The sequence below is a fragment of the Herpailurus yagouaroundi genome, unplaced genomic scaffold (genome assembly GCF_014898765.1).
Source record: "Herpailurus yagouaroundi ecotype Mexico unplaced genomic scaffold, PumYag 220, whole genome shotgun sequence".
NCBI lineage: Eukaryota > Metazoa > Chordata > Mammalia > Carnivora > Felidae > Herpailurus > Herpailurus yagouaroundi.
This window is the reverse complement of record NW_024412451.1, coordinates 7,699,723-7,725,986: the sequence shown is the minus strand read 5'-3', so window position 1 is coordinate 7,725,986 and position 26,264 is coordinate 7,699,723. Positions and strand designations below refer to the sequence as shown.

The 26,264-nt window shown below is 38.6% G+C and overlaps 2 protein-coding genes across 3 annotated transcripts in view; both read right to left on the bottom strand.

Annotated features, from left to right (window-relative positions):
* Positions 1 to 24,596, bottom strand: part of LOC121018938 (zinc finger protein 677-like) — a 53,916-nt gene extending 29,320 nt beyond the window's left edge. Inside the window, exons 1-2 of one of the 2 annotated variants that reach the window (XM_040458047.1) lie at positions 24,567 to 24,596; positions 22,870 to 22,931 (exon numbers count right to left, since the gene is read on the bottom strand). In XM_040458047.1, the coding sequence (XP_040313981.1) occupies positions 22,870 to 22,884 (15 nt within the window). In that variant the 5' untranslated portion in view covers positions 22,885 to 22,931; positions 24,567 to 24,596. Of the gene's footprint in view, positions 1 to 22,869; positions 22,932 to 23,973; positions 24,010 to 24,566 lie in introns of those variants that run through there. The other variant, XM_040458045.1, reaches the window with a different exon arrangement.
* On the bottom strand, positions 13,298 to 24,018 carry LOC121018946 (zinc finger protein 677-like). The gene is made up of 4 exons (XM_040458069.1): positions 23,974 to 24,018; positions 22,870 to 22,931; positions 16,602 to 16,755; positions 13,298 to 14,828 (listed from the first exon to the last, which is right to left on the bottom strand). Exons 2-4 carry the CDS (start codon positions 22,882 to 22,884, stop codon positions 13,432 to 13,434), a joined length of 1,566 nt encoding a protein of 521 aa, XP_040314003.1. The 5' UTR covers positions 22,885 to 22,931; positions 23,974 to 24,018; the 3' UTR covers positions 13,298 to 13,431.
* Positions 24,597 to 26,264: the final 1,668 nt, after the last annotated feature.

Genomic DNA, 26,264 nt, shown 5'->3' with positions numbered 1-26,264 from the left:
AATACGGGATGTCCATCATGATTCTAGTGTCTGACATGAATATGGGGAGTATTTGTGTATTTGTGTGTAGTGAAAACAAGGGATTAATTAGGATTCTGATATCATTCTGGTAAATGTACCCCTTTGTGATTATGAAATAGATTTCATTCTCCCTGGTCATGTTATTTGGTCTTTAATTAACTTTGATCTTAATATAGCTACTCTATTTTTAAATTTTTTTTTTCAACGTTTATTTATTTTTGGGACAGAGAGAGACAGAGCATGAACGGGGGAGGGGCAGAGAGAGAGGGAGACACAGAATCGGAAACAGGCTCCAGGCTCTGAACCATCAGCCCAGAGCCCGACGCGGGGCTCGAACTCACGGACCGCGAGATCGTGACCTGGCTGAAGTCGGACACCTAACCGACTGCGCCACCCAGGCGCCCCTAGCTACTCTATTTTTAATAACATTTATGTTTATCTTTTGTCCAGGATTTTACTTTGTGTCCTTAATTTTTGAAGGGAATTTCCCCTAGGAAATATATTTTTGTCTGTCTTTAAAAAATCCAATTGTCAGGGACGCCTGGTTGGCTCACATGGTTATAGGTTTAAGACTCTTGATTTCAGCTCAGGTCATGATCTCATGGCTCTTGAAATTGAGCCCAATGTTGGGGTCTAAACTGTCAGCACAGAGCCTACTTGAGATTCTCTTTCAACCTCTCTCTCTCAAATAAATAAAACTAAAACAAAAAAAAAAAAAACAAAAAAAACAAAAAAAACAAAAAAAAAACAACAACCAGTGACAATGTTTGCTTTTCAATGGGGCCTTTAGACTATGTCCTTTTACAGATATTGTTATATAGATTTACATTATCTTGCTATTGCTTTCATGATGTCTCCTTTGCTGTATTCCCTCTCTTTCTGTTTTCTTTGAAATAAGTCAATTTTTACAGATGAATTTGTTTTAAATCCTTTTCTTTGGTTCACTGGTGTTGCCTGTAATTATTTTTTGTGTGTTTGCTTTAGGGGTTATTCAGTACAGCTGACCACAGTATACCTTCACGTGAGTTTATATTTCTTCATATAGAGCATCCGACCCTTCCTTTCCACATGGACTTCCAGTTCTCCACTCCTACCCTGTGCTACTATTAGTATAGGTTTCTTTTACATATGCTATAAACATATATGCTAGACTGTAAGTTTCTTAAACAGTCCACTAGTTACTAATTCTAGTGCTCTTAATTCCTTTGTGTAGATCAGGAGTCTGCCACCTACAGAACATGAGCCAAAAACAGCCTAACGTCTGTTTTTTACGTGAAGTGTAACTGGAATGCAGCCACACTCATATTTAGGAATTTTTGACCCAATAAGGGCATACTGGAAGAGTAGTAACAGAAACAGTATGGCCTACAAAGAATAAAATATTTACTATATGTTCCTTACATAAAAGTTTGCCAACCTCACGCATAGTCACATTATCTTGACATCTAAATTAGTATAAAATTGGGATATGAGACATACTGAAAAGTCAATTTTGTAGTCAAATATTAGGCAATGGTGACACAATATTGGTCCCAACTGGAGGAGTCAGACTAGGAATAAATGGGAGTTAGTAGGTCTTATACTCCTGAGGAAAACATGAAATATGCAATTTTGTTAGTATTCAATTTGCAAGTACAGTATCTCATTTGATGTTAAAAATTTGTTTGATGATATTGGCATTGAAGATACAACTAAGGTGTAAAATACCCACCAAATATTACTTGATACACATTCTTTTTTTTTTTTTTTAATTTTTTTTTCAACGTTTATTTATTTTTGGGACAGAGAGAGACAGAGCATGAACGGGGGAGGGGCAGAGAGAGAGGGAGACACAGAATCGGAAACAGGCTCCAGGCTCTGAGCCATCAGCCCAGAGCCCGACGCGGGGCTCGAACTCACGGACCGCGAGATCGTGACCTGGCTGAAGTCGGCCGCTTAACCGACTGCGCCACCCAGGCACCCCTTGATACACATTCTTAAGTGAAGTAGCAATAAACCCCTGGCTGGCTTCAGGGATAGACAACAGGAAAAGTATATATCTTAATAAGTACTGGGATCAAATCCCTCAGACAGTTTTGACAAATGGCATTTGCTATCTTTCCATTAATTCATTACCCCACCCCACTGCTGTATTCTCTCATTAGTGGTAAGGCTGCCATAAAGAAATAGGTCTGTGCATTCTCCAAACAGGTCATGGTTGTGGATCTATCACATACAATCTTAAGCCCTTTGGGGAGTTTTGTTATTAAATTTGTTTTGTTTTGTTTTAATTTTAGTTTTAATTTTTTAAAATTTACATCCAAATTGTTAGCATATAGTGCAACAATGATTTCAGGAATAGATTCCTTAATGCCCCTTACCCATTTAGCCCATCCCCCCTCCCACAACCCCTCCAGCAACCCTCAGTTTGATCTCCACATATGAGTCTCTTCTCTTTTGTTCCACTCCCTGTTTTTATATTATTCCTGTCTCCTTTCCCTATGTTCATCCATTTTGTCTCTTAATGTCCTCACATGAGTGAAGTCATATGATTTTTGTCTTCCTCTGACTAATTTCACTTAGCATAATACCCTCCAGTTCCATCCACGTAGTTGCAAATGGCAAGATTTCATTCTTTTTGATTGCCGAGTAATACTCCATTGTGTATATATACCACATCTTCTTTATCCATTCATCCATCGATGGACATTTGGGCTCTTTCCATACTTTGACTATTGTTGAAGTGCTGCTATAAACATGGGGGTGCATGTGTCCCTTTGAAACAGCACACCTGTATCCCGTGCATAAATGCCTCGTCATGCAATTGCTGGGTTGTAGGGTAGTTCTATTTTTAGTTTTTTGAGGAACCTCCATACTGCTTTCCAGAGTGGCTGCACCAGCTTGCATTCCCACCAACAATGCAAAAGAGATCCTCTTTCTCTGCATCCTCGCCAACATCTATTGTTGCCTGAGTTGTTCATGTTAGGCATTCTGACAGGTGTAAGGTGGTATCTCATGATGGTTTTGATTTGTATTTCCCTGATGATGAGTGATGTTGAGCATTTTTTCATGTGTCGGTTGGCCATCTGGATGTCTTCCTTGGAGAAGTGTCTATTCATGTCTTTTGCGCATTTCTTCACTGGATTATTTGTTTTTTGGGTGTTGAATTTGATAAGTTCTTTTTAGATTTTGGATACTAACCCTTTACCTGATATGTCGTTTGCAAATATCATCTCCCATTCCATCAGTTGCCTTTTAGTTTTGCTGATTGTTACCTTGTTGTGCAGAAGGTTTTTATTTTGATGAGGTCCCAGTAGTTCATTTTTGCTTTTGTTTCCCTTGCCTCTGAAGACGTGTTGAGTAAGAAGTTGCTGTGGCCAAGATCAAAGTGGTTTTTGCCTGCTTTCTCCTTGAGGATTTTGATGGCTTCCTGTCTTACATTGAGGTCTTTCATCCATTTTGAGTTTATTTTTGTGTATGGTGCAGGAAAGTGGTCCAGGTTAATTCTTCTGCATGTTGCTGTCCAGTTTTCCCAGCACCATTTGCTGAAGAGACTGTCTTTATTCCATTGGATATTCTTTCCTGTTTTGTCAAAGATTAGTTGGCCATACGTTTGTGGTTCCATTTCTGTGTTCTCTTTTCTGTTCCATTGATCTGAGTGTCTGTTCTTGTGCCAGTACCATACTGTCTTGATGATTACAGCTTTGTAGTATAGCTTGAAGTCCAGGATTGTGATGCCTCCTTCTTTGGTTTTCTTTTTCAAGATTGCTTTGGCTATTTGGGGTCTTTTCTGGTTCCATACAAATTTTAGGATTATTTGTTCTAGCTCTGTGAAGAATACTGGTGTTATTTTGATACAGATTGCATTGAATATGTAGATTGCTTTGGGTAGTATCAACATTTTAACAATATTTGTTCTTCCTATCCAGGAGCATGGAATATTTTTCCATTTTTTGTGTGTCTTCTTCAATTTCTTTCATAAGCTTTCTATAGCTTTCAGAGTATAGAGTTTTCACCTTTTTGGTTACCTGTATTCCTAGGTATTTTATGTTTTTTGGTGCATTTGTAAAGGGGATCAATCATTGATTTCTCTTTCTCTTGCTTCATTGTTGGTGAATAGGAATGCAACCAATTTCTGTGCATTGATTTTATATCCTGCCACTTTGCTGAATTCATGAATCAGTTCTAGCAGTTTTTTTGGTGGAATCTTTTGGGTTTTCCATATAGAGTATCATGTCATCTGTGAAGAGTGAAAGTTTGGCCTCCTCCTGGCTGATTTGGATGCCTTTTATTTCTTTGCGTTGTCTGATTGCAGAGGCTAAGACTTCCAATACTATGTTGAATAAGAGTGGCAAGAGTGGACATCCCTGTCTTATTCCTGACCTTAGGGGGAAAGCTCTCAGTTTTTCCCCATTGATATTAGCGTTGGGTCATTCATATATGGCTTTTATGATCTCGAGGTATGATCCTTCTATCCCTACTTTCTTGAGAGTTTTTATCAGTAAAGGATGCTGTATTTTGTCGAATGGTTTCTCTGCATCTATTGAGAGAATCATATGGTTCTTGTCCTTTCTCTTATTGATGTGATGAATCACGTTAATTGTTTTGCAGATATTGAACCAGCCCTGCCTCCCAGGTATAAATCCCACTTGGTCGTGGTGAATACTTTTTTTAATGTATTGTTGGAGCTGGTTGGGTAATATCTTGTTGAGGATTTTTGCATCCATGTTAATCAGGGAAATTGGTCTGTAGTTCTCCTTTTTAGTGGGGTCTCTGTCTGGTTTTGGAATCAAGGTAATACTGGCCTCATAGAAAGAGTTTGGAAGTTTTCCTTCCATTTCTATTTTTGGAACAGTTTCAAGAGAATAGGTGTTAACTCTACCTTAAATGTTTGGTAGAATTCCCCTGGAAAGCCATCTGGCCCTGGACCCTTGTTTTTTAGGAGATTTTCCATTACTAAATCAATTTCTTTACTGGTTATGGATCTGTTCAAATTTCCTATTTCTTCCTGTTTCAGTTTGGTATATGTTTCTAGCAATTTGTCCGTTTCTTTCAGATTGTCTATTTTACTGGCATATAATTGCTCATAATATTCTCTTATTATTGTTTTTATTTCTGCTGTGTTGGTTGTGATCTCTTCTCTTTCATTCTTGATTTTATTTATTTGGGTCCTTTCCTTTTTCTTTTTGATCAAACTGGCTTAGGGTTTATCAATTTTGTTAATTCTTTCAAAGAACCAGCTCCTGGTTTCATTGATCTGTTCTACTGTTTTGTTGTTGTTGTTGTTGTTTTGATAGCATTAATTTCTGCTCTGATCTTTATTATTTCCTGTCATCTGCTTGTTTTGGGTTTTATTTGCTGTTCTTTTTCCAGCTCTTTAAGGCATAAGGCTAGGTTGTGTATTTGAGATATTTCTTCCTTCTTTAGGAGGGCCTGGATTGCTATATAGTTTCCTCTTATGACTGCCTTTGCTGTATCCCAGAGGTTTGGGGTTGTGGTGTTATCATTTTCATTGGCTTCCATATACTTTTTAATTTCCTCCTTAGCTTCTTGGTTGGCCCATTCATTCTTTAGTAGGATGTTCTTTTGTCCCCAAGTATTTGTTAGCTTTCCAAACTTTTTCTTGTGCTTGATTTCGAGTTTCATCATGTTGTGGTCTGAAAATATGCACAGTATGATCTCGATCTTTTTGTACTTGCTGAAGGCTGATTTGTGTCCCATTATGTGGTCTGTTCTGGAGAACGTTCCATGTGCACTGGAGAAGAATGTATGTTCTGCTGCTTTAGGATGAAATGTTCTGAATATAACTGTTAAGTCCATCTGGTCCAGTGTGTCATTCATAGCCATTGTTTCCTTGTTGATTTTACGATTAGATCATCTGTCCATTGCTGTGATAGGGTGTTGAAGTCTCCTACTATTATGTTATTACTGTCAATGAGTTTCTTTATGTTTGTGTTAACATTGTGTTATGTTCCTTATGTGTGTTATGTTTATGTTTGTGATTAATTGATTTATATATTTGGGTACGCTCACATTTGGTGCATAAATGTTTACAATTGTTAGGTCTTCTTGGTGGATAGACCCTTTAATTATGATATAATGCCCTTCTTCATCTCTTGATACAGTCTCTATTTTAAAGTCTAGATTGTCTGATATAAGAATGGCTACTCCGGCTTTCTTGTGTTGACTATTAGCATGATAGATGGTTCTCCATCCCCTTACTTTCAATCTGAAGGTGTCTTTAGATCTAAAGTGGGTCTCTTGTAAACAGCATATAGATGGATCTTGTTTTCTTATCCATTCTGTTACCCTATGTCTTTTGATTGGAGCATTGAGTCCATTGACGTTTAGAGTGAGTACTGAAAGATATGAATTTATTGCCACTATGTTGCTTGTAGAGTTGGAGTTTCTGGTGGTGTTCTCTGGTCCTTTCTAGTCTTTGTTGCTTTTGGTATGTATGTATGTATGTACGTATGTATGTATGTATTCATCTTTTCTCCCCTCAGAGAGTCCCCCTTAAAATTTCTTGCAGGGCTGGTTTAGTGGTCACTAACTCCTTTCATTTTTATTTGTCTGGAAACTTATCTCTCCTGTCATTTTGAATGACAGCCTTGCTGGGTAGAGAGTTCTTGGCTGCATATTTTTCGGAATCAGCACATTGTATATATTCTGCCACTCCTTTCTGGCCTGCCACGTTTCTGTGGATAGGTCTTCTGCAAACCTGATCTGTCTTCCCTTGTAGGTTAAGGACTTTTCTCCCTTGCTGTTTTCATGATTCTCTCCTTGCCTGAGTATCTTTTGAATTTGACTATGATATGCCTTGTTGATGGTTGGTTGTTGTTCAACCTAATGGGAGTCTTCTGTGCTTCCTGGATTTTGATGTCGGTGTCTTTTCTCAGGTTAGGAAAGTTTTCTGTTATGATTTGCTCACATAACTCTTCTACCCCTATTTCTCTCTCTTCCTCTTCTGGGACCCGTATGATTCTGATGTTGTTCCTTTTTAATGAGTCACTGATTTCTCTAATTCTTAAATCCTGCTCTTTTGCCTTAATCTCTTTTTTTCTGCTTCATTATTCTCCATCAGTTTGTCCTCTATATCACTGATTCTCTGTTCTGCCTCATCCATCCTTGCCGCCACGGCATCCATTTGAGATTGCAGCTCGGTTATATCATTTATTATTTCATCCTGACTACCTTTTACTTCTTTTATCTCCACTGAAAGGGATTCTAGTCTATTTTTGACTCCAACTAGTATTCTTATTATCGTGATTCTAAATTCTGGTTCAGACATCTTTATTGCATCTGTGTTGGTTAAGTCCCTGGCTGGCGTTTCTTCCTGCTCTTTCTTTTGGGGTGAATTCCTTCATTTCCACATTTTGAAGGGAGAAAAGGAATTAATGAGGTAGAAAAAATTAAAATTAAAAAAATAAAATTTTAAAATTTTAAAATTAAAAACAAACACACAGAAAAAAAATCAAATAAATGATGCTAGATCCTAGCTGTGTTTTGGTCTGGGTGTTGAAAGTGGCTTGATAGATTAGAGTACACTTGATCTTAGCCAAAAGGCCGAGAAGTGATTTGATAGATTAGAGTGAAAAGGGGAAAAATAGAAAAAAAAATCGTTTGAAAACTTGAAAAAAATGAATACACTGAAGTAGACTAAATGAAATGATGGAAGTAAAATAGAACTTTTAAAAATTTTCAGAAAAGTAAAAAACATAGAAAAAATTAAGGAAAAATATTTTTAATAAAAATGCAAAATAAAAATGAATTTTTTCTCTTTCTGTATTCAAGAAAAAGAAAAGAAATGAAAAAGAGAAAAAAAAAAAGAAAGAAAATGAAATAGTTGGACCAGCTAACAGACTGTAATATGACTGAAATTACTTTGTTTTCCCCTAGAAGTCAACTATGAAGCGCTTTATAGTCCATAAACTAAGCAGGTGGTGAGACTTGTGTTCTTGAAGAGTGAGGTTGGCCCAGTTCGGCGGGGCTTAGAGTAACAGCTACCTTCTCCTCTAGATGGCGCTGCTAGCCTACTGGGGTGGATGGTTGTGGTGCTTGTAGGTGCATATGCGCATGCGCAGGAGCGGTGAAAATGGCATCACACAGCTATCCAGTCTCTAGTATCAGAACTCTTTTCTCCCCAGTCAGCAATCATGCACCTGTCCTTTGTCTTTGGCTTCTGTCCACTGCCTGCTTCCACACTGTCCATGACCAAGCCCCAGGCAGCATCTCCCTCCTCAGTTTTGTCTCAGATGTGGCTGCCTTCCCCAGCCTCCCACTTCTGAAGGACTGTGGCTTTGACCTGTTACGCCCCTTTGTGGAGGGTCTCACAGAGCAATGGCCAGGTGCCGGCCACACCCAGAAACATTCACAGGACCATGCTGCTGCCGATGCCAAGAGACTGCAGCCAGGTGCCAGCCTGCCCCAGAAAAAGCTCACAAGACAGTGTAGCAGCAGCATTTCAGGGATAATGGAAAATCACAGCACACATCTGGCACCAGGCTTCACCCTTAATGACCTTGTCCAGCATCAGTGAATGCGGCCATTGTCTGGGGTCTGGTGGGCCCAGGTGGCCTCACAGCCTCTACCAAATGTCCTCCCATCAGTGGAACCACTTCTCTTCATGTGGCCCGAACTCCTCCCAGACCCCACTCTGCTCCTGGAGATTCACCCTTCCCACCAGGGCACCACTAGGTATCGTGCTGCGGAGTTGCAGACTGCGCTCCTCCTGTTTACAGTCTTAATGGAATTTAAACCCTCTCCCTTCTCCTTTCTCCCTTTTTACTTCAGTTCCTGTGGCTGTTTCCAATTGTCCACTTTCTCTCCCTCTGCTTTTGGGGAGTGGTGCTTTTCCAGTATTCTCCCCTCCTGTCTCCATCCTCTCCACATGCAAAAGCGGCTCCCTGCCCTCTGCAGCTTCTCTCTCCCCAAGTTCACCTCTCCACACTGCGTACCTGCTGAATTCTGAGGTTCAGGTTGTACATTGTTGTGTTAATCCTCAGATCAGTATTCTAGGTGTGCAGGATGGTTTAGTGTTGGTCTGGCTGTATTTCATGGAAGTGAGACACACAAAAAACTTCCATGCTGTTCTGCCATCTTGGCTCCTCCCCCCCAGTCTTTTGGTAGCAGCTACAAAATGTTAAATTCAAGATTCCCTCTCAAATGCTCCATTCTACTCTCAATACAAATATTAATCTCATTGGTCAGGTAGGACAGTTCTTATTTGTGACAGTCCTCCTGGAAATCAGTGGCTGAAACAACTAGGTGGTTTATCTTTCTCACATAACAAGAAGCCCAGGGATGCAGGTTGGGATGGGACAGGTCTCCTGGGCAGTTCTCTGCCTGTTCCACCTCCTTTAGCACTCAGCACTCTCTCTCCTTACAGCAGGATGGCCACTATGTGACCAAGAAGGAAGAATGGTGAAGGGCAAAGGCCTTTTCTTTTATTAGGTTTTGTCTCATTTACATGGAAATAATCCCAGGAGGTTTTTCCCAATTAGCTGCACATTTTAATAATGTAATTTTGATAAGGATATTAGAGGGGCAGTGAGGTGGCTCAGTCAAGCGTCAGACTCTTGATTTTGGTTCAGGGCAACATCCCAGGGTTGTGGGATTGAGACCTGTGTCAGCTCTGCAGTGAGCATGGAGCCTGCTTAAGATCCCTCTGCCCCAATCCCCCACTTGCATGTACTCTCTCTCAAATAAAGTAATTAACTAATTAATTAAAGATACTGGGGACTTTTCAAACTACATAGTCACACCTAAATAACAGAAGGTAAAAGAAAAAGATGGTAAACATTTCGCAGACCAAATTTAAATATACCCGTTATTAATATTAAATGACAAGGTAGTCAAGGATAACTGTGGGATGAAAGAGATTTTATCAGCAGACTTTGTTCTTTATCCGGAGAGTATAATATTGCATGCAACCCATGACCAGTATATGTGTTCCAAATAAGTCAAAAGTTATTAGTCCTCAGTGTTTTCTTATAGATTTCCTTTGAATTTAAGTTGATTTTATTTACCTGAATGTAAAACTAATTTGCCAAGTTTCATTACAGATATTCTGATTCTAGTACCTTTTTAAAAGGTTGTTTAAAGTTTGTTCATTTTTCCATGCTCAGTGTGGAGTAAGACCTGGGACTCCATCCCACGAACCATGAGATCATGTCCTGAGACAAAAATCAAGAGTTTGATGCTTAGCCACCCAGGCACTCCCTGTCTAGTATCTTGGTAGAAAAATGGAAGGACTGATTTTGAGATTCCATTCATTCCATTCTCCCTTAAAGTGAGAGATCTATAAAAGGCTTGTAGTTGGGAAATATTCTCTCACTTCTGAGTCTGTATTAATATTAAACTGTAACTTAATAGAAAAAGAATCATGACATCACAAGTCTAAAAATATCTTTGGTAATTTGTCTAAACAGTATTTCACAACCATTTTCCACAATCATATTGTGCAGTAGACGGTATGTGTGCATCAGGAAAAAGAAGTTGGTAGTTAGCATGAGGAAGATTGTGGTCTTTCCCAACCAAGAGAGTCAGAAGTAAACATTCAGTTTTATACTGAAGAGTCTGACTCTACTCTTGATGCCCGACTAATGGTACCCGTGAAGCGTCATTACCTCTTACTATTCTGCTCATCTGGGCAGGGCAAGCTAATAATAAAGCCCGAGAGGCCCATCCCTTGGCAGTAGTTCTAAGTTCACAGTGTCAATGAGTACCATCACCCCGGCCCCACACAGGATGCATCGTAACAAAGTAGTCACCATTCCCTGCTTTCTCTAGCCATTTTCAGAACTTGAAAAGTCTACCCTGCTCTCCCGAGAAAGCATCATTATGTAATAAACATTCTGTGAACACTTAATTGTAGGGAGTCATCAATTCTTTACATCCAAACATCCTGTTCCAGTGGAGTAAGCACCAGTGCAAACGAGCAAAAAATGTTTCAGAGGGTAAATATGTGAGATTTCTAGTTATCAAAAGATTCCCATTGTGTATGTTCATTCTTGAGAGTAAATTCGTGATTTATCTTTTCAAATTATGTCCCTGAGTACTCCAGCACAAAATATAGATTGTGCCTTTACCCTTACTTCTTACAGTATCTTCTTACTTCTTCTGACTTCCTATAGTATCTTTACCCTTACTTCTTAATTTTTTTATTTCCCAATACTTTTCATATGCCTGCTACTTTTCTACTTTCATTTAATGTTAATGGTACAACACATGGGCCTCATTTCAGCACAGAAGCGTGCAGAAATATAATCATATGGAGTATATTCATGAATAGGAGGCAGACTTTAGAGGGTGAGAGTTTGAGATTGCATTGCTATGGTATTTTCACTACAGCCACAAAAATAATATGAGATATACTATGGAGTATGTAACTCAAATTCAACTTATGAATATGTATTTCCAAAACTGTAGGTTTGAATCTAACATGAAAAAAAAATTGTTGTGGATGACATTCAACCTAGAGAGCACAAGGATGTATTATTAGTGTTCATTATGAAATGCCCCAGTGAAGTGTGATGCACCTGGGCTAATAAAAGGCACATGATTTACTTAGGGTTACACAAAAGCTCATACTCATATTTTAGTTACTTAGATATGAGAAATAAGATATCCTAAATCAAATGGTATCAAAATGCAATTTCAGTGGCCAAATTTGAGACCTTCACAAGCATACTACTTTTGCGTTTTTCTTTTTTTTTTTTTTTTTTTTAGAGAGAGCATGAGTAGGCAAGAGGGGCTGAGAGAGAGAATCTTAAGCAGGATCTACACTCAGCAGAGAGCCCAATGTAGAGGCTGATCCCAAAACCTTGAGCTGAAATTGAGTCAGACACAACATACTGAGCCAGCTATGCACGCCTACTCTGGTTCTTTTGATTAAAATGTTCTCTACAACTTTCTCTTCAGTTTCCAAAAATAAGAGTAATTTTTATTCATCCATGAAATACAACTATTACCTTTCAAAAGAGGGAGAGACCATCATTCCCCCTCCATTTTCTCTATCCAAATGCCATCCCTAGTAACCTATCATTGCCACATGAAACTGTAATTCTTTCAATTTCCCAACCTATTGTTTCATGATGATCTGACAGAGTAATCCTTTCCTATAATAATCAACAAAGGTTCTCAATCATATCAACAAATCTAGAGAAATACTCGTGACCATAGAAAACATGGAAAATTAGGTAATAGTTTTAGATCTATTCCCTGCCACTTCCCATTGTCTCAGATTTATACAATAACGTATCTTAAAATTGGCATCCTATTTTTCCAGGGCATATAGCTATGACTAAGCCCCACCTAATGAAATAGGTTCCTTTAACCTTACCGATGCTTTCTCTGAGACCACTATGGTTGACAAGTGAAATGTATTTAGTAAGAGTATAACATCAGTGGATTCCAAACTTGAGGTTATGAGTCATCAATAATAACGTAGCCTCAAGAAACCTTAAATAATTGAGTAAAAAGCAGCTATAGTGGTGTCTTTCTGACTCAGTTGGAACAACATGGGATTTCATCTTGGGGTTGTGAGTTTGAGCTCCACGTTGGGTATAGACAGGAAAATAAAATCTTAAAAAAATTTAAACAGAAGATGATTAGGTCTTTCTATAGATATACTTATTCCATTGAAACACATTAAATAATTTTAATTTTCTGTGGAATTTAACACCTAAGATTGGCTAATCCTCCAAATAGACCTAGTTCCCCCTAGTGTGAATTTTTGTATTGTATTCCACTGAGAATTGGCTAAACAATTATCACCTTCATTACACATGTAATGTTTCTGTCCAGTATAAATTCTGTGTTTCCTGAGGTAAATATCTTGACACATTTGTATGATTTTCATGTGAATTCTTTCAAGACCACACATTTTTTTAATTACTGGAAGTCTGTACCTCTTAATCCCATTTGCCTATTTTAACCCCCTCCCCAAAGTTGTACATTTTTAAAAGTCTGATCACACTCATTACATTTGTAAGGTTTCTCTCCAGAAAGAATTATGTTCCACAAGGTATAAGCTTTGGATAAGCCTTGCCATACATTCCATTTGTGTGCTTTCAGAGATTTATATTCTGATATCAGGTGAGATGTGAGCCCTGGTTACAAGCATTGCCACATACATTAGTTTCATATGGTTCCTCTCCAGGATGGAATCTCTGATGTTGAGTAAGGCTTGATCACTTGCTTATTTTATTTGCAAGGTTTCTTTCCACTTTGAGTTCTTTCATGACACCCAAAGCTTAAACTTTGAATAAAAGCACCACCACACATGATATAGTTTATACTCTTTCTTTTCACATGTATTTTCTGATGCCTCATAAAAGCTTTGCCACACTCATTACATTCATAAGGTTTCTCTCCAGTATGGATTTTCTTATGCTGAGCAAGATGCTCGTACAGGCTTTGCCACACTCGTTACATTTGTTTCTCTCCACTATGAGTCCTCTCATGACCCCAAAGGTCTGAACGTTTACTAAAAGTCTTATCACATTTATTACATTTATAAGTCTTTTCTCCTGTATGAATTCTCTGATGTCTCATAAGGCTTGTACTTTCGGTAAAAGCCTTGTCACACACATTACATTTGTATGGTTTCTCCCCAGTGTGTATTTTCTGATGCCTAGTAAGATTTGCAAATTGGGTAAATGCTTTGCCACACTCCTTACATTTGTAAGGTTTCTCTCCAGTATGGATTTTTCTATGTTGAGTAAGATGTGAACGCTCAGCAAAGGCTTTGCCACACTCACTACATTTGTAAGGTTTCTCCCCAGTATGAGTTCTCTCATGACCCCAAAGGTGTGAATGTTTGATAAAAGCCTTATCACATTTATTACATTTATAAGGTTTTTCTCCTGTATGAATTCTCTGATGTGCCATAAGGCTTGAACTTCGAGTAAAAGCTTTGTCACACACATTACATTTGTGTGGTTTCTCTCCAGTGTGTGTTTTCTGATGCCTAGCAAGGTTTCCAAATTGGGTAAATGCTTTGCCACACTCGTTACATTTGTGAGGTTTCTCTCCAGTATGGATTTTTCTATGATGAATAAGATTTGAACGGTCCGTAAAAGCTTTGCCACAGTCATTACATTTGTAAGGTCTCTGTCCAGAATGAATTCTCTCATGACTCATGAGGTTTGCACTTTTGCTAAAAGCCTTCCCACAGTCATTACATTTGTAAGAAATTCCTCTAGTGTATGCTCTCCTGTATTGTGCAGGTAACAAAGGATACTTAAAAACCTTCCTGTATTTGTTCCAAATGTTTTTGGTACTGGGAGGAATTCCTTGAAGTGGTGAGACTGAGGAACCACTGTTGACAGACTTCTCAGTCAGATTACAGTCACACATTTCCTCCTCATTGTGAAATCTCTGCAGTTCAGCCAGATGTGCCTGCAAACTTAATCCAATTCTGTTTTCCATGCAGTTTATGTACTGGTTTCCAGCACCACTTCTGTTATTGTCCATTTTTAGCAAATTCCTCATAAATGGCTCATCATCCATGAAATACTGGTACATATTATTTCTTACAGAAACACTCTGCTTTTCAGGAAGAGTAACTGAGGTCTGATTAAGTCGCTGGTCTTTTCTACAAGTGAGATTTTTGTTATGGGACAAAGGCACTTCTTTGTAATTTCTTGCATCATCTCCCCACTGACTCTCAAACTCATGCATATTTTCGCAGGATTCCTGGAGACCAAAATCCTTGATTCCATGACTTTCATTTCTCTCCAATATCACTAAGTGGTAAAATTCGCCTTTATTAATGTCCTCTGTTGGTGATAATTCCTTGATTGCAAATCCATCAGAAGGGATTCCTATCAAATAGAGATGGAAGATAAATCTTTTATACTGAATTACATAATTACACACCAAAATAATACTTTATACTGAACACAGGAAGTTTCTCAAGTATGGTATTCAAACAATATTGTAATATACAATGTTTGTAAGTTTTCTTTTTATAAATGTTTCCATATCAATAATTTCTCTAATTTTAAGGTAATTTTTCCAAACACACATTATACACTATACATATTTTTTGCCCACGTAACTGGATAATGAAATGAAACTTCATAATTAGCTCATCCATACACTGGCTATTATAGAAGTGTGCATGAAATCATACAGATGTCTATCTTCCTTAATTCTTAATCTTTATAAAAATGCGTTTACCTGAACACGGTATTTCATAATTCAGTGATTCTCAACATATCTTTCATTTTTCCTACTGTGTGTTCCTTATGGAATGTAAATTCTGTCTTTAGTTCTCAAGGAAGAATTGTTTAGAATTCCAGAGAATATTATTTTCTGTAAATGTGGTTACTTATTAACTTAACCTGCTACATCAATTTTTAGATTGTAATATACGGATTTGTTAAAAGACCTTGTTTCCTTCATCATATCCTCATACATTATTAAACACACATTATTATTAAACACCAAATCAAGCTGCTCTCCTGAGCAATATGTACTGTTTATGAATAGGGGTCTTTCTACAGTGTGGGGAGGGGCAGGACATGTGGACACTGAGGTGCTTTGGTGCTCAAAATTAATATACCAGGAGATACCAGTATAGTTTGTTTAGCTCAATGAAAAATCTGAGCAAAGGCCAGGACCTGGATTCAGAAAAGCAAGAGTGAAACACAAGGAGTAACGGGCAATGTGGAAATGCTGCTTGTGCTTGCACATCTAAGGGAATATGATTGTGCTCTAAGTTAAACGCCTGACCTTGGAAAAGGTCAAAACAAGTTAACTGACTGCCTGAATGCTTAAGGATTATTTTAGGTATGCAGAATACTGGTTCTCTTCCAAGAACTACTGAACCAAAAGCACAAGTGCAAAACCACAGAATCAGTTATTTATGAAAATTCACCATAATGTTTCCTTCTTTTCCCCAACTTTAAATAACCTTATTGTCTCTGAGCCTTATCTTTAAAGATGTCAGTGAAATTTGACTTTGCTAAGAATTTAAGGGTTTTAAATCCTATTCTCCCAACTCCCAGATTTTTTTATTTAAATTCTACTTAGTTAATATATAGTGTAATATTGGGGCGCCTGGGTGGCGCAGTCGGTTAAGCGTCCGACTTCAGCCAGGTCACGATCTCGCGGTCCGTGAGTTCGAGCCCCGCGCCGGGCTCTGGGCTGATGGCTCGGAGCCTGGGGCCTGTTTCCGATTCTGTGTCTCCCTCTCTCTCTGCCCCTCCCCCGTTCATGCTCTGTCTCTCTCTGTCCCAAAAATAAATAAACGTTGAAAAAAAAAATTAAAAGAAAATATATATATATATAGTGTAATATTGGTTTCAGGAGAATTTAGTAATTCGTCACTTACATATAACACCCAGTGCTCCTCATCACCAGTTCCCTACCTTAAGCTTTTCTGACTACTAATGTTCTGCAAATACCTAAACAAGCAGGAATGCAGAATTTCTGAAGAAAAGGGAAGTTAGAGTCCATTTGCCACATTATGATGCCTTTCCATTCTCAATCAAAACAGCTGCAATCATTCTCTTAAGAATAGGGATTTGAAACTCTTATGATCACGTCAGGGGCTCTCAATAGAAAACGCAAAGACATAAAAAGTTAATTACCAACTTCTGGAGAGAAGTTATCCTCACCCAGGGAGACCAGGTTCCTGTAGTTCTCCAACATCACGTCCCTGTACAAGGCCCTCTGAGCAGGGTCCAGGCACTCCCACTCCTCCTGAGAGAACTCTATGGCCACATCCCTGAAGGTCAACCGCCCCTGAAAGGAAAACACATTTCAGCAAGGGGACAGGGAAAGTGTTCTTATTTGACACAAAACAAGAGAAGCACAGATGTGTAAAGACTGACTTGGCTGGAGTGAGTGCTCTTTGATCCATGCAATATAATTTTGAGCAAGTTACACTTAACATAAAATTAGCATTTAAGGGGCGCCTGGGTAGCGCAGTCGGTTGAGCGTCCGACTTCGGCCAGGTCACGATCTCGCGGTCCGTGAGTTCGAGCCCCGCGTCAGGCTCTGGGCTGATGGCTCGGAGCCTGGAGCCTGTTTCCAATTCTGTGTCTCCCTCTCTCTCTGCCCCTCCCCCGTTCATGCTCTGTGTCTCTCTGTCCCAAAAAATAAATAAACGTTGGAAAAAAAAATTAGCATTTAAAAGTACCATTCGGGGGCATTTAGTGCACTCACAAACATCACCTCTGTCTAGATCCAAAACATTTTTATCAGCCCCAAATCCTTTACCCATTAACCAGGTGCTTCCTATTCTCCAGTCCATGGCAACCACTAATGAATGGTTTGTCTCTATGGATTTACCAATTTTGGATCTTTTCATGTAAATGGAATGGCATCAAAAATGTGACCTTTTGCATCTGCCTTCTTTCACTTAGAATAATGTTTGAGGTTCATCCATGATATAGTATGTATCAGTGGTACATTTCCTCTCTTCTGGCTGCAGAGTGTTCCACTGCAGGACTAGACCATATTCACTCAACTACTGATGGGCATTTGGTTGTTATCACCTTTGGCTAATATTAGTAACTTGCCATGAATTTTGTAGTACAAGTAAGTGTTTGCATACCTGTTTTCAATTCTTTTGGTTATTTCCTAGGAGTGGAATTACTGGGTCACATGGTTAATTTTTTAAGAATCTGCCACAGTCTTTTCCACAACACCTACGCCCTTTTCACAGTAATGTGTCATGAGTCTACATTCTCCACATCTTTACCAACATTTTGTTGTTGTTGTTCTTTTACAGTAGTCATCCTAGTGGGTGTGAAATGGTCTCACTGTGGTTTTGATTTTGCATTTTATTAATGACTACTTTCATCAAACATCTCTTCATGTGCTTGTTTCAATTGTGTATCTTGTATGGAGAAATGTCTATTAAAATGCTTCGACCACTTATAAGTTGGGTTTTTGTGTTTTGGTTGTTGATTTCTATAAGTTCTTCATACATTCTAAGTTCTAGACCCTTAGTAGATATGTGATTAGCAAATTATTTCCTCCCATTTCCTCACCTATGTGATAATGTCCTTCAGTGCACAGACATGATTCTGATGATGACCAATTTATCTACTTTGTCTTTTTCTCTTTTGATTTGGGATCATGTATAAAAATCCACTGCCAACGCTCAGGTCATGAAAATTTACCCCTATGTTTTCACCTAAGACTTTTATACTTGTAGCTCTTACACACAGTCTTTTGATTAATTCTGAATTGATTTCTTTACAGAAGGCAGTTTCAATTTCATTCTCACACGGATATCTAGTTGTGCCAGCACCATTTAAGAGACTGTCCTTGTCCACTGTTTTTGGCACTACTGTAAAAAAGGAATGGGTTACAGATGTATGGGTTTATTTTGTGGAAGTTCAGTTCTATCACTGTGATCTGTATTTCTAGCCTCTGCTGGAATTACACTTTTGATTACTCAACGTTTGTAGTTAAGGTTTGATGTCAAGAATTCTAGGTCCTCCAGTATTTTCTTTCTCACATTTATTTTGGTTATTTGGCATCCTTACCAATTCAGTATTAGTTTTAGAATCAGGAATCCCACTTAGGCCAAAAAGGCTGTTGGGATTTTGCTGAGGACTGCATTACTCTTTGTATCACTCTGGAGAGGACTCCCATTTTACAGTCTTCCAATCCATAAACACAGGATATCTTGACATTTATTTAGGTTTTCTTTAATATTCCCCAGCAACTTTGTAGTTTTCAGTGTGTATAAATCTTCCATTTACTTTCTTAAATTTACTCCCATTTGTTTCCTTGCTCATGTAAATGGAATTGTTTACTTAATTTCCAGTTGTTGATTGCTACTGTACAGAAATGCAACTGAATTTTGAGTGTTGATATTGTATTCTGTATTTCAATGAATTTATTATCACCGGTAGTTTCAGGATTCTTTATTTCTAAATATGAAATCATGTCTTCTACAAATATAGTGATTTCTTTTCCAATTTTGACACATTTGACTTATTTTTCCTCTGTATTTTCTCTGATTAGAAGTTCCAGTACAGTGTTGATATGCAGTGGCAAAATGGGCACACTTGTTTTGTTCTTGGTATTAGGGGGAAGTTTTCAGTTGTTCACCAGTATGATGTTAGCTATGGAATTTTAATAATACCCTTTCTTAGATTGAGGAAGTTCCCTTCTACTTCTAATTTTTGAGTTTTTGTTGGATGCAGTATTCTGTATATGTCCGCTGAATCTAGCTGGTTTACACACAGTCCTCTATCATTGATGTCAGGTTGTTCTATCCATTATTAACAGGGAGCATTGAGGTCTCCAGCTAGTATACTAGAACTATCTCCTCCATTTTGCTTCAAAAAACTGGGGGCTTTGTTGTTATGTACATATTGTTTATAGTTGTTTTATCTTCTTGATGGATTGGCTCTTTTTTCAATACATAATGTTCTTCAATATCTTTGGTAACAGTTTTACAACTTAAAAGCTATTTCACCTGATACTTGTATAGGTACCCAACTAAGTTTCATTACTATCTGCATGGAAAATCTTTTTCCACCTTCACTTTGAATCTATCTGTGTATCTCAATTGAGGCTTGGGGCACCTGGGTTGCTCAGTCAGTTAAACACATGATCTGGATTTTGGTCAGGTCATGATCTCACAGTTCATGAGTTCAAGCCCCGCATTGGACTCTGGCTGACAGTGGGAAGCCTGCTTGAGATTCTGTCTCCCTCCCTCTCCCCCACTCAAGCTCTCTAAATAAAGAGTTTTAAAAAACAGAGTGAACCTTTTATAGACATAGAGTGGAATCATTTTTAACAACTAATTCCTTGGGGCGCCTGGGTAATTCAGTCGTTTAAACATCTAACTTCGGTTCAGATCATGATCTCAGTTTGTGAGTTTGAGCCCTGCATCAGGTTCTGTGCTGACAGCTCAGAACCTGGAGACTGCTTCGGATTTTGTGTCTCCCTCTCTCTCTGCCCCTCCCCCACTCATGCTATGTCTGTCTCTCAAAAATAAACAAACATTTTAAAACATTAAAAAAAAATAATTCCTTTATCTTTTATTGAAGAGTTTAATCTGTATACATTTCAAGTTACTACTGATAAGAATTACTTCTAACATCTGTTGTTTGTATATCTAATATTTTCTTTCATAATTCCTCCTCTTGTAGGTGTCTATGTGGGTGCATACTATTTTGATTGCCTTTATGTTCATTTTTCTATTTTCAAGTTATTTTCAGTGTGGTTATCCTGGGGATTATAGTTTACATGTTAAACTAATAATATTTGAATTTCAGTTGATACTAATTTACCTTTAATAGCATACAAACAACTGTTGTTATACAGTCACCCTTCATGTTCTTACTGTCAAAAATTATTTGTAAGAGATGTGAACAGATGTTTTATACACTCAAGAACAGATTTTTATTATTGTTTTACACAGTTGTCTTTTAAGACACATTGGAAAAACTAAGTTAGAAAACAAAAATATTATAATACTGGCTTTTATATTTACTTAGGTAGCTACCTTTACTAGGTTTCATCCATTTCAGCCTGAGGAACTCCATTTGGTATTTCATGTAGGCTAAGTCTGTAAGTGTGAACTCCCTCAGCTTTTGTTCCTCTAGGAGTCTCTTAATATCACTATCAATTTTGAAGTATAGTTAGCCTCATAAGGAATTCCTGACAGGTTTTTTTTTTTTAATCTTTCAAACTTTTAATACCACAGGAGACTGCTTCTTGGCCTCCACAGTTTCTGAAGAGAAATAGGCTGTTAAACTTATTGAGAAGCCCAGTACATGAGAAGTTGTTTCTGTCTTGCTACATTCCGCATTCACTCCTTTGTCTTATAAAAGTTGACCGATTATGTGCTTGCCAGGGATCTCCATGCATCTGTCATAGCTGAAGTTCATTGAGTTTTTGGATGTGTAGGTTGTTTTTGATAAATTTGGCATGTTTTCAACTCTTATTTCTTCAAATATTCTTTCTGTCCTTTCTTCTTTATCCTTTCCTTCTGGGATTCCTACTACGTGTATATCAGTATTCTTAATAGTGGTTTCTTAGTCTCTGTTCATTTTTCTTTTTTTTTTTCCCCTTTTATTCTGCTTTTGTCCCCTTTCTTCTGTTCACACTTGATAATTTCAGTTAACCTATGTTTAGGTTCACGGATTCTTTATTCTTATTGTCTATCTGTTGATGAACTCTCTAGTGGATTCTCAATTTTGGTGTTTATACTTTTTTAACTCCAGAATTTCTATTCCATCCCTTTACTATAATTTCTATCTCTTTATTGACATTTTCTATTTGTTGAAACACTGTTCTACTTCTTCCATGTTTTCATTTACCTGAGGATGTTCAAGACAGTTGGTTTAAAATCTTTATTTACTAAGTGGAATGTCTGTGCCTCCTCAGAAAGACCATCATTAATCTGGTTAATCACGGTAAAGATGTACAATCTTAAGATATCCTTAGATATCTGTAGTGAAGTCAGCCTGGTAGAAGCAGCCACCATGGCATTCTTTGAAACAGTAAGAAATTGTAAAGGACTCATGTATCTTCATTTAGAGAATGTTCCAATGAGGATCTAAAAAAGCAGTTATCTCTATGTTTCCTAACATGAAAACAACTTCAAGACATATGTTATGTAAATATTTCAATTTGTAGAATAAAATATGATGATTAAACATTTACTGGAGAATATATTCTAAAATCTCATTACAACATATAAATGCATTTTTAGAAGATTTGCACTAAAGAGGACATCAGTTCCCAATGAAGACAATCCGTGATGATGGAAGATATGACAGGCAAGGGGATATTTACTTCTTAGTTTCTAAACTGAATCACTCTGTGGAACTGAACCACAAAAATACATACTAGAAGGATTGAATACAAAAAAATAAAAAATAAAAATAATATTTAACAATTAGTAAAATGAAAATTTAGCACCAGCCTCCCTGATGACAGAAGGTTCTGCAGCTATGGCTGGCTAAATTAAACATTTCTATCTAAAAAATGTGCAGTGTAACATTTCCTAAATGAACACCATGGTCTGTATGAGATGGATGTGCTATAAATAATATGTGGCGCCTGGGTGGCTCAGTTGGTTGAGCAGCTGACTTGGGCTCAGGTCATGATCTCACAGTTCATGAGTTCAAGCCCAACATCAGGGTTGCTGCTGTCAGCACAGAGCCCACTTCAGATCCCCCGTCCTCTTCTCTCTCTCTGCTCACCCCTGCTCTCTCGCCCTCAAAAATAAACATTAGAAGAATAAAAAATAAAAAAATACTAATTTAAAGAACACTTACTGTTACACAAGTAGGTTGATTCTACACTTTAAAACCAATTATGTTAATAAAATAAAACACTCTCTGTATTCCTTATTCCTACATTGAACTTCCCACTCTATTCCAAAGAATTAATACTTTGGAGTCAGAAGCACAAGGACTCCCTTCTTCAACGTCAAAAGGCATTTGTAAAATAAGACAAAGCAAATCTACCCTGTCAGTCTTACTTTCCAGGGTTTCTCAGGTACTTGTGCACATTAATACATTACTAACATATGTAATCTCTTTAATCCTGGTTTATATGAGCTGAAAACGATCCAGAAGGGGTCTCTGAAGAATCCTTACTGCCCAACTCCAAGGACACCACAAAGCCTACTCCCATTTTCCAGTCCTTGCCTATGTAGAAAATCCTTCACAGGATTACCACCTAAAATGAGCCTTTTCATTAAGTTCTATGTCACTGGGTCACAGTGAGATGGAATCTGCATGGAGATGACAGGAGAGTGGGAGAAGGCCCTGGGTGTGAGTAAACATTGTAGGCAGGATACCTTGGAGACGAAGAAGATTAACAAGTCCAAAATGTGACATTTTAGGAAGAACAATCAATGAAAAATATGACCTTTACCTGGAAAAGAGCCATTCCTCCTTTTTTCCCTCTTCTGGTCTTCTTTCTCAGGTAAGGTTATACTGCGTGACAAAAAGTTATGTTGCTTAATGTTTAGAATCATCATAACCCCTTCTTCTGCCATAACATACATATAGGGAGAACCTCACTATGGGAGAAAGATCGTCCTTTGCTGCCAACTGCAACAGGAGGGATACAGGGATAATAAACTCCTATATGGAGTTCTCCAAGTGCATTTTCACCCATTTCTTCAGAAAGCCCTCCCCTCCTGCTGAAACCTACATACTCTACTGCAACTGAATTGTCCTCTGTCTACCTGACACTGAGCCAAAGGGAGGTGCCTCATTCAAGTTCTTGGCTCCTCCTTAGGCAACCAACATGCAATGAATGGTTGATGCAGGACACAGAATCCTGTCCATTCCATCAATTTAGAACAATTCTTAAAGGCCAACCCAGGTCCAGAGCTCCCTGGTAGCCATACGGAGAGTTTAGATCTTTGTCCTGCTGGTGATGGCAAGCTGTAAGAAGGTTTAATGTCAAAAGACGAGATGATCAAATTTTTAAGATTTAGCTAGGATACACAGAAAGAGGGTGAAGCTGACAGAGGCGTGCCTCTGTCTCTAAGACTATGCTCCTTCCTCTTTCTTAGTGGTTTTCATTATTTTTGGAACTGGGTCACATTGTAAAGTCTAATGATAACTGCACACCCTCTCCCAGAAAACTGCCAAAGACAAACACACACCCAATCATTTCAGGGATCATTTCAGGGATCTTATTAGCTCATGTTCAGAATTCTTGGTCTATCGACTCATGTTAAAGGTGGGTGCCCTGGGGATCACAGGAAGAGTTACTTTACCAAGTTACCCTTAAGTCTGAGCGGAGTGAGCAGAACTGGGTATAAGTAAATTCTGAAATAGTGGCCTTGACATGTTTAAGTGGAAAGGGCTTGTCCTAATTCCAGATCATAACCTTTCATAGTCCTCAAACAAGAGAAGCTTCTCTTTCATGGGTGTAATCAAACCCAAACATTTAATTCCTTTTTTCGGAACAACTATATTAAATTACAAATAGCAACTAGTCCTGGAAAACATGAAAAAGGGTCACCTGTGGAGATGAGGTCTGAGCAGTCTCTGCATCATGAACGGATGGGCTCTGCTGGAACAAAGTTCCACATCAATCCAGCCCATCCATCAACATCTGTACTGAAAAGGCAAAGGGGACTTGAGGAGAACATCTACTAGTTGGAGACTTCAGCTCAGAACTCGGTAATGTAAAAGATAACAAGAGAAGAGAACTGTTGAGTATTAAATTAACTGACTAAACTAGATTTTGAATGTTAAAAGATCATCAACATGCTTAACGCCTGTGTAATGAAATACTATAAAGTTATTTACCAGACATCAAAGAATAGTTCCAACAGACGATAGACGGCCAAAGGCGGTGGGCCTGGGGCCCGTACTTGCCTCTGAGCGATTTTGACAGGAAAGGAACGCAGACACTCGGTACCCGAACCAAGCGACAGGGCTCGGAAAGTCTTATGGACACAACGCGAGAAGCAAAAGGGACGAACTTCCGGCGAGAGGGACGAGTGGGTTCCAGGATTTTACCTTACCAGGTGACCCCGAAACCTGGGTGTGGAGGAGGGATTTGATGAGCGCGACCGCTGGTAAGAACCAGAAAAACGGAGACTCACTCACCCGAGCGTGCCCGTTGCTCCGCGCCATCCGCTTCCGGGTCTCTAGAAAAGCGCGCGTGCGCGTGCGTCGTGGGGCGGGGCGGAGGCGGGTCGAGAACGCGAAGGTTGGGAGCTGGGGCTTGAGTCCCTGGATCCCGGCCTGCGCACCGTCCCTTTCCCTGCGTCTGCCAGTCTGTTTGTCCTTTCTCCCCGGCGGTTTCGAGCTCTGCTTTTGGATTCCTTCCAATCCCGCTGGTGTCGTTTGGAGCCAGGCTGGGTACAACGTTAGGGAAGGGTGGGCCGCTTCTGTTGGGAGCAGTGGTATTTGACAGGTTGAGCACGGTGCCCAGGGAAACATTTGTAGCGACAGGTGGAGACGTGCGGCCAGCGAGGGAGGCGTAGCAGCACGGGGACCCTGGGCCGGAGGTCCTCGTGGGTCGACTGAGACCTGGACATGACAGCTCCTTGTTTAATGGGGCAAAAAGCCGGGGTGGTCAGTGTCGGTGATGGACGCTAGAATGCGAAATGCAAAACTCTTCTGTGGCGAATGTGCAATTTGGTACCAACCCCCCATCAGAGCTTTTCACTGAATTGTCACTTCTGCTCCCCATTCGCTGGACTGCGTTCCCTGGCGTTCCCCTCCAGGCCCTGGGCTGTGGGGGCGGAGGGCTGGCACGTTGGTTTAAAGGAACAAACATTTCTGCCTCTATGAGTGTTCATCAATTTTTCTCTCTTTAAATTTGATATTCGAATCCACACCTCTCGAGATGAACTATAAATCCAAACGCCTTTGAGACCTACCAGATGGTACCTGCATTTTGCTTAAGTCCTTAATTGCCAAATATCATTGCAATTTCAATTTTTAAAAATCTTTGTTCTCAGTTATTTTGGAAGACTACTTTATACTTGAAAATTAGATTTTTAAAAACAGTTTATTGAGAGAGAGAGAAGCAAGTCTTATGAGGAATTTAACCATGTTTTAATTATTTTTTTACCCTATAGACTCCTCCTTTGAGCTTTATTTTTCTGTAGGATGTAAAGAAAAGACCATTTATGGACATTTTGATAGGAATTCCCATTTCCCAAATACCAAGCATTAATGATGTCATCCCCACTTTAGTTTTTACTGGTTATTAACTTTTCTTGTGCACTTTGACATACTTCTGAATTTTTAACTTCACTGATACAATACCCTGCTCATAAATAAACATCTCAGGAGGATAACCATACTCGGGTTTTTTTTGTTTGTTTGTTTTGTCTTGTTTTGTTTAGAGTTTTTGTGGCTATTCTTATTTGTTCATTATTCTGTAAGGTTTTTGCAATAACACTGCTAGTTTGAAAAACTAACTGATGGTATCTATATCAGGATCCAATTAAATTTATAAATTGGCTTAAGGAGAATTGACCTTTTTATAATGAGTTTTTCTACCCAAGAACATTATATAAATTTACATTCATTTACTTCTACTTTCATATATTTCAGGAATGTTTTATTTTTTTCCTACATATTGGCTTTACACGTTGTTAGGTTCATACCTGGTCAGTTTATTTCATTTTATTTTTTTAAAGCTATTTATTTCATGAGCCCTTTTTCTTTTTTTTTATATCAATATTATATCCTATTAGCTTACTGAGTTATTTTTCATAGTGATTTTACTCGCATATCTACAGCCAACTCTGTGCTCATACTGATGTCCCTGACTTTGACCCCATACTTCAG

What these genes read in the sequence shown, in the direction of transcription:
- LOC121018946 (XM_040458069.1), bottom strand. An exon ending in TAACTTCTCTCCAGAAGTTG is followed by an intron (nt 14,829 to 16,601) that starts GTAATTAACTTT and finishes TCTATTTGATAG; the next exon opens with GAATCCCTTCTGATGGATTT.